A 7,934-nucleotide genomic window follows, 5' to 3' on the forward strand; every position below is an offset into this window, starting at 1 on the left:
GTGATCCGTTTAGCTTCTCTATCAGGACATGATAACTAATCCCGCCATTGCCTTTTTTTTAAAACTTTCTCAAGCTTCGACGCCATCATCAATTCCTTGTGTAAAGAAAATATAATGAAGTTGCAAAACAATGAAGAAACTCTAGTCTCATGATGGAAGCGACCCACAGCAGCACCACAAAACAAGCTCACAAGAGATGATAGCATCATCTTCATATTGATTTATCCGAAGGATATGCACCTCTGCCAAAACGACAGTACGTGAGCGCAACACAAAGAGAGAACATGAGAAGAGAAGGTCTACAACACATCAACTTATGGAGCAATGGGAAGATTTATCCAAAATGTCTACTTCAAAACTCTACCATTTTCAAATCCAACTACATTGCTAAAGTTTGTGGGTGATGGCACGAAAGGTATGCATGGATATATCACCGCTCAATCTAGAGTTGCGCATATGTATAAGTCTTTATATGAACAAGAGGTGAATACCAAATTGCAACAATTAGAAGAAAGTTCTGTATTGAGAGAGCAGCTACAAAATGAGATGGAAGAACATACGAGAACGAAAGAAAAGTTACATAAAGCAAGGTTAAAAATGACCCCGTTCGGAGATAGGCTTGTGAAACAAAAACTTTGCAACCTTGGCAAATTGAAAGCAGGAAGTGGAAGGTGCAAACGGCAAGTTCAAGAAGCACGGTAAGTTTTTTTAAAAGAATTGACATGTGACAATTGAGCTTCATTATCAAAATGATAGCTACTACTAGCTCTGATTTGAAATTATGAGTCTTTACGACTTTAATTTATAGTACTAAAGTCTAAGAAGCTCAATATCTATTATTGGTGATAGTGAGACTTAAATGCTAGGGGAATGGATAAAGATCACATCATAGAATTGTTGTTCCAAGGACTCTTTCAAACCTTACACTTCTTTTGATAACAAAAGAAACACCTCACCCTTCATTATGAAGGCCACCAACAAGTGTCAATATTTAATTGCACCCTTCTTATAAGGGAAAATGGCATTTGGAGGGATGCAAAGGTTGCAAACTTGAGGCCTAATTAGAGTTTCAATTATATAATTATTTGTTTAGCAAGTTATAACATTTTTATAATGTCCCTTTTCATGTAGTCATTTCTATGCACTATAGGTATTCTTGTGGGACTTAGGCAAGGGAACCATTAATGCCAAGATTCGATTGCAAAAAATTCAAGTTGATTTTTTGAGTTTTCAATGTGTCATTATATGAAATTCTATCCATTTTAGACAATTGAGACGTTGTCCTACTTTAGAAGTGCGATTGACATTGGTGCTTCCTCCATTTGGTGAGCAACTAGAAGGCCCCTTATGCCATTACAAGAAATCATGTAATTTCTCTATTCTAGAAGTATTATTATGGGACATCATTCCTCAAGGTCAATGTTAAATTTTTAGCTATGTACCCCCAAGAGAATGTGCACATTACAACAAGGTTATATTTTATTAAAGATGTCTCTATACAAATCACGTCCACTTGCATGCGATTTCTTCATAATTCTTTGCATGTTTGGTTGAATATCACTTTGACACCCAATTCTTGTGAGTTTTTCTCATACACATGTCTAAACTAAACGTTTTTTTATGTGGGTCTACTTTTCACACCCATTAAAAGTGAGGATAATCCTCTCAAGAGAGGGAAAGCAAATTCTTGTTATGGGTAAGGGATATGACACCTTTGACAATAAGCACACACTGTTAGGCCAAATCAATGGGGTCCACATTCTACAAGTAAAGACAAGATAGAATTGTATTTCCAAATAAGTTAAAGGCTCCACTCCAAAAAGTAATTCTAAACTTTCCTAAAGCTTATGCCAATTTAATTTCAGTCCTTCTTGGTAGAGCAAGTTACTTTTACAAAATATTATCATCAATGGGAATACCAACGTGGATAGCAAGGAAAAACCTCAACCAAACATTAGAAAAAGAAAAACAAGAGACTCAATCAATGGGAGAGGTGATAGAACAACAATCCAAAGTTGAAAATTTTATTGCCTAGACTTGTGTCACCTTTATATGTACATTTGGCAAGTTAAGTTGCAATAAGATTTGAGGCATTGATGCACAAAATATTGTCTATGACCTTCCATCCTTATAAAGCATATCTCTAAGCATAGAGATCATGAGTGTAGCTGATCAAAATTATAAGTGAGTGGTAAATAGAGTCTTCTTTAAGATATATTATTTAATGGTTTTTAACCATATTGTCAATCCAACATTTGAAACAAAAAAGTAAACAAGGATACATGTATTTTGTTTTCTTTTTAATGTGTAGTAAATAAGGGATCATAAAAGGGAGCTTTGCTATACCATTGACAAATTTAATAAGTCAATGAAACTACCATTGCTTTCCTCATTTGGGAAAAATATGCATGAAATTGAAAAAGTTGAAACAAGGATACTTTTTTTTTTGGTGCAATAAATAAGGGATTATAAAAGGGAGCTTTGATATACTATTGACAATTTTAATAAGTCAATGAAACTACCATTGCTTTCCTCATTTTGAAAAATTATGCAAGAAAGTGAACAAGGCATTACTTGAAACTCATGTTCAAAAGACACTTAAAGATTTGCAAAAAGATGATACATCTTTGCATCCAACACAAGTTGACGAAATGATGCAAGACAACCAAGTATTGTGATAGTGGAAAAGATAGCTATCATGATGTAGTTTATCCAAAGCCTCATGCTTTGATATAGCAGCCTAAATGTGATATTATATAATATCATTGGAACCACAAAGACTAACGGTGTGTATCCAATAGCTCCAATCAGAGCATTAATGCTTCCAAAGTATGGTAACATTGTAGCTAAGAGAGTAGCAACTATAGTATAGATAGAGCGTGAAATCACTCTTGATACGATGCTCCGTAAGGTAGACATTCCTTTGTTATTGTCCGTAATTGGTGCCTCCAAGATTGCGAATGAAGGTTGGGAGTACATCTGCACACATGTTTTCAAGAAGCAAAAATGCACACTCCCTTTAGTCAGTGGATTTTTCTAAATATGTAAATATGAGTATGTGAGGTCCATTTTGATGATAAGTTATGTTGTTTGGAATGTTTTAGTGCACAAAAGAAGTTCCAATTTCACAAGCCATTTGTGAGGGTTTTTTAATGCAAAGCATATCGTGCTTTTTCTTTCATCAAAAGAATTATAAAAAATAATTGCAAAGTTACTTTTTGAACTTACCAAAGAGCTCGCAATGAGTTGGATGAAAATTAAAATGTTGACCACAATACACATCCAGCTTGGTACATATTGGATGCCTTCAATAGGAAATATATTTAGCAACACATTTCCATTGGACATCCTTCCAAATGCCCAATACCCTGATATTGCAACTGGAAAGGTTGTAATGAATATAATAACATAACTCATGTATAAACCCCACATCATATTTCTCAAGGATGGTGCTTTAATTGCATCCTGTAAGATAGATGAAAAATTTAGGTCCTTAATTGTTGTATTCTCATTGTAAACGTATTCTTTAAAGGTAACACTATCTTTCCCATAGTAAGAATTCTATTTTATATAAATGCTTGTCCTAAAACATACAAAGTTCATGTATTATTATGCCCCATAAAAATTCATGTTTGCATTTGTGAAGTGTGCATGCCTACATATAAATCATATAGCATTTACAAAACACCACTAATAGTTGAACCTATTGTTATTGCTTTTAGCTACCCATAAAGTCTTATAAATTTGGATGCATTAAAGCTTTGACTATAAGCTCTCATATCAAAGCTATGCATATAAGTATTTTTTATGATGTTGAGAGAAAAAAAAAGAGTGCATGTGTATATGACTATTTTAAGTAAAGAAAAGAGAGAGAGAGAGAGAGAGAGAGAGAGAGAGAGAGAGAGTATCTTGCTATTTTAAGTAAAGAAATGAGAGAGATAGAGATAGATAGATAGATCGATAGATAGAGATAGATAGATAGATAGAGAGAGAGAGAGAGAGAGAGAGAGAGAGAGAGAGAGAGAGAGAGAGAGAGATTTACCTGTATTTCAACAATAATGACATTGCCATAGACATTTGAAAGGATGGATAAAGAGTTGAAAACACCAAACATCCTTTGGCCGAAATTCCCACTAACATTGTGATTTGTTTTTGGAACATGTTGAGAGATGCCTACAAAAGCAATCTCATTCTATAAGCATCTTTTTCATAATGAGTAGCTAAGGCAAGATGCAAGGCCTTCAAAGGGAAATGGGTGCAGATTATCTTTCATCTTGGGATGCTATTATATTGTTGCTTCAAATGGTTGTTGAAGTTTTCCTAATTATGTAGCTTGTATGACAAGGAGACTATTAAGACTTACTACATTAACTTAAACAACAATACCTTGATAAAAGAGAGGACTTACCTGCTAAAATGGAGCCATAAACCACCAAGGCACAATAAGTTAAAGAAGTGATTAATGAAAGGAGATTCAAATGTCTAAGAGAGTGTAATGAAGGAAGTTGTGAGAGGATCATGTGTATGCATCCAAAAACGATGGTGAATTGATAAAGTGGTAGCTCTTGTCCTTGGAAAATGGCCTGCAAACATATGAAAAATAAATAAAAATGGGAAAGCCAACAAAAAACAAATAATGTCCTAGAACTTGTAAAGATGCATCTCTTATAAGGAGTAAGAGTTCGTTACTAATTTTGCTCTTGTCCCTAATTTATTTATTTATTATAGACGCTCTCCATCAAATTCAAGCTTGCTGACTAGATTGAGTGCTAGTAGAACACTACTAAGGATAAGCATAAATGTAATTTTGCATACATTGAGAAGTTGGTTCAATCTCCAAATTTGTTTTTGATTATATACTACATATTTTAAAATCAAATGGTTCCTCAAGAGTTGCTTTTGGCTATATGCTATAAAAGCTTTGGCAAGCATACTAAAGACCTTATGGGGGCTGCTTATTAGATGGGAGGGGTTTTCTGAAAAATGCTGAAAGGGGTATTTTTGGGAATTTGGGCGGGTTGTAATTTTCGACCTTTCCCCCGATCATTTGACCTTGGTATATCACCGGGAAAAGAGTGTGGGCCTCCTCCTTATGACATGCAAAGTTGTCCACATCTATCTATATATACTTATTTTTTAGAATGAAGTGTCAATTAATGGGCTATGCCACATGGCACAGTTGTAGGCAAGCTACTCGTAGTAGGAAAGTCTATAAATGATGAGAAATTTTACTTCCAATATTCCCAATTTCCCACCATCTCATTACCCGAGAGATTTTGGGACCATTTTCCATATGGTATTAAGAAACAAGGAGAGTTAATGAAAACTCTTCAATGCTAAATTTGTAAGCCAATAACAAAGAATTTAAAAATTACTAAATTTTAGGTTTGTGGAGATGTCTCCGCTATAGCCTTCGTCAGGGCTGGTGTTCATCACGGAAAACATTCTTGTCAACAAATCACAAAACTTGGGGTTTCAAATTTTGAAGGTTTTTCTTGAGAATTTGCTGATTTTTTGGCTTAAATATAACTAAATTCCCTAAAATTTTGCAGATTTTACAACATTGAGAAAAAGTTTTTTACTGGTTGTATATAGTTTGCAGGTTTCTGTGAACACTGGGAGTCAGGGCAGGCCAAAAACTACTTAAAAGGATAGAAGAGAAAATTCAGAAGAGTCTTTAGAGCAAGCCAGGACAAGCAACCATTGCAGAAGAACTAAGCACATTGCAAATCGTCCTCTCTCTGCTCCCAAGCCTACTTGGGTGTCGTTGGTGTGTGGGTTCGCGTCTCGGTTTGTACCGAGTCCCTCACTGACGTTAAAGACTCTCTCTCTCTCTCTCTCTCTCTCTGTGTGTCTGGAGTTCGCTATGCTTGTTAGTCAGTCGCTGTGTCTGTGTCTTGTATGTGTGTGTCTCTGGAGTCCGCTTTTCACCAAAAAGGTAAAACGTGTCTGTCTATGCTTGTTAGGCAAGACGAACTGAGAGGGAGTACAGCAAGAGACCCGATAACATCATCTTTTAAGTACAACATCATCACTTCAAATTTACCTTCATGCTCTGCCCTCCCAGCACTATGCACGACATTACTGTCGCAAAACACACCACAAATTGCAGCGGTGCCACCAGATATGCACTCCACTTCTGCCCTGCAAAACACTCGCTCGGATTTTGATTTCACACCCAAACTTATATCGAAACGCTGCTGTAAATCGAATTGAGTTCACTCTTGCTACAAGTTCGTCTGAACGGCCGAAAGGATGAGAAGCTAAACATCGGTATCCTCACCTAATACTTGGGCACTCAGGTTGCGGAATTGCCCGCAGCGCCTTCCACTCTGTGTCGTGATGCGCTCCACTACTGCTGCTTGTAAGAAGTATGAATAGAAGGATACGACTCCTCCTAAGCATAGAAAGAAGAGTCCAGGGCCCCAACCAAGGGCTGCTATGGCGAAAGGAAGGCTTAAAGTTTGAGGTCCCGTTGTCCCTGAGGTGAGATGTAAACCTGCATGCACCCACGTTCCTGCACAAAGCAATTATCCAAACGGTATCATATTTTGGCTGTGTTGCTTCCAGTCGTATCACTCCTTAACCCAAGCTTTCACCACCTGGCACCTACCCCCACTTACAATCACTTACAAAATGCTTTCTTGAGCCTAATGCATTTCAAAGACAAAACGACATCTCTCGTACAAGGTCTTTTTCGCACAGCAAGCTAGAGGGATACTCTAGAAAACGAACAGATTCAACAGAGTATCCGATGTCGTCACAAATGCGCATGACATCCCTGTTTTCTACGTAATTAATCATCAGTCTTCGAAACAGCCCAAAGAGCTCACGCATGTAAGTTTGGATAAAATGGTCAACCTTTGGGCTCCGATTCAAAAATGACATCGTCATTCCCAATGTCTAATGCGGACCATTGTTCTGTAGGAGTCGCATCTACAGCAACCATAGCAACCTTGATCTGGTCTGTCATCGCGCCACGCACACTGAGACGGAGCCAGCATAAGCGTTCTGGGAACGTAAGAGAGACAGTATCTCTTCCTTTCTGCCAGGACAGGAAGTAATGTTTCGTCGCAGCTGGAACAATGGGGAGGAAAAGCTAGAGGGGTGTACCATTGACCTCTGTGAGACTACCTCCTCTGGAAAGAATGAAGATGGTAGGAGCGAGTCCGTTTTGAAGCACTAACTATGTTGTGTGGCTATGAGGTGTAGCCGCTACAGATGATATGAAGGCTTGATCGAGGCCTTCCAAAGGATCGCTGTCGGTGTTGGGGAGCCGTGCAACTCTTCAGGAATCTGCTTGTCGCTGGTGCTCGAGCCCAATAATTTTAGAACTGTGACATAGTTCGTATGCAAGGATCCAGGCGCCAGGCGCTGGGACATGTGATCGTCTACTGTGGCAACTTGCCTGCAAGGTTGTACTGATTGTACCGTAATAACCGCACGGGTTATGCATCCTACTGTTCTCTCGAGGAGCTCGCTGCTGCTCTACCCTTGATTCCTTTTCGTCATAAGAGCGAATGGGGCCAAGCCAACCACAGTGAGATACACGTTCTGCTCTACAAAAATCGGCCGCGGACCACTTGTTCGTGACGTCCCTTGCCGTACTCAGCAATGCAGCAGCTGGACGAGCTGCTGCTGCATCCTGCTTTCATGCAGCAGCGGCTATGGTTTTCAGTAGGGCTGATCCTCAACAGGTACCCGTCCATACTTGCTGAATCAGCATTGGTGGATCTGTGGCCGGACATGAACGGGTTACTCAGGCGGAGTGATCAGTAAAGCTGACGAATTGAACTTTGAAGATGCGTTTACAAGTGCAAGGACGATGATCCGCCTCGTCTGTTGTCTTCACGTGTGTAGTACCTTTGCCAGCGAAGCAGAAATCTTCTAACAAAGTTTACTGTTACACATAACCGGTCCTTTAAGCTCAAAAT

The 7,934-nt window shown here is 38.4% G+C and overlaps 1 protein-coding gene across 3 annotated transcripts; it reads right to left on the reverse strand.

Moving 5' to 3' along the window:
• Window positions 1-2,586: 2,586 nt before the first annotated feature.
• On the reverse strand, window positions 2,587-7,273 carry LOC147893440 (GABA transporter 1-like). Of its 3 annotated transcripts, none has more exons than XM_087386619.1 (7): window positions 6,862-7,273; window positions 6,284-6,517; window positions 6,047-6,144; window positions 4,409-4,583; window positions 4,043-4,173; window positions 3,229-3,465; window positions 2,587-2,979 (listed from the first exon to the last, which is right to left on the reverse strand). In XM_087386619.1, the coding sequence occupies exons 1-7, from the start codon at window positions 6,971-6,973 to the stop codon at window positions 2,599-2,601; spliced, it is 1,368 nt and encodes a 455-aa protein (XP_087242745.1). In that variant the 5' UTR covers window positions 6,974-7,273; the 3' UTR covers window positions 2,587-2,598. The 3 variants fall into 3 exon arrangements, 2 of the variants coding, with proteins under 2 accessions (XP_087242745.1, XP_087242746.1); XM_087386620.1 differs by having other exon boundaries at window positions 2,858-2,979; window positions 3,229-3,305; window positions 6,862-7,272; XR_015542285.1 differs by having other exon boundaries at window positions 2,907-2,979; window positions 3,229-3,368; window positions 6,862-7,272.
• Between the last annotated feature and the right edge of the window lie 661 nt (window positions 7,274-7,934).

The sequence above is a fragment of the Dipteris shenzhenensis genome, chromosome 15 (assembly GCF_047967505.1).
Source record: "Dipteris shenzhenensis isolate YYH24624 ecotype China chromosome 15, Dip_SZ_1.0, whole genome shotgun sequence".
Lineage (NCBI taxonomy): Eukaryota > Viridiplantae > Streptophyta > Polypodiopsida > Gleicheniales > Dipteridaceae > Dipteris > Dipteris shenzhenensis.

Excerpts from the sequence above, each read along its gene's own strand:
- LOC147893440 (XM_087386619.1), bottom strand. The coding sequence starts at position 6,973 with ATGACAGACCAGATCAAGGTTGCTATGGTTGCTGTAGATGCGACTCCT. Across the intron at positions 4,174-4,408 it reads TTATGGCTCCATTTTAGCAG|GCATCTCTCAACATGTTCCA; the intron begins GTAAGTCCTCTC and ends TTGCTTTTGTAG. Across the intron at positions 2,980-3,228 it reads AACTCATTGCGAGCTCTTTG|ATGTACTCCCAACCTTCATT; the intron begins GTAAGTTCAAAA and ends ACATGTGTGCAG.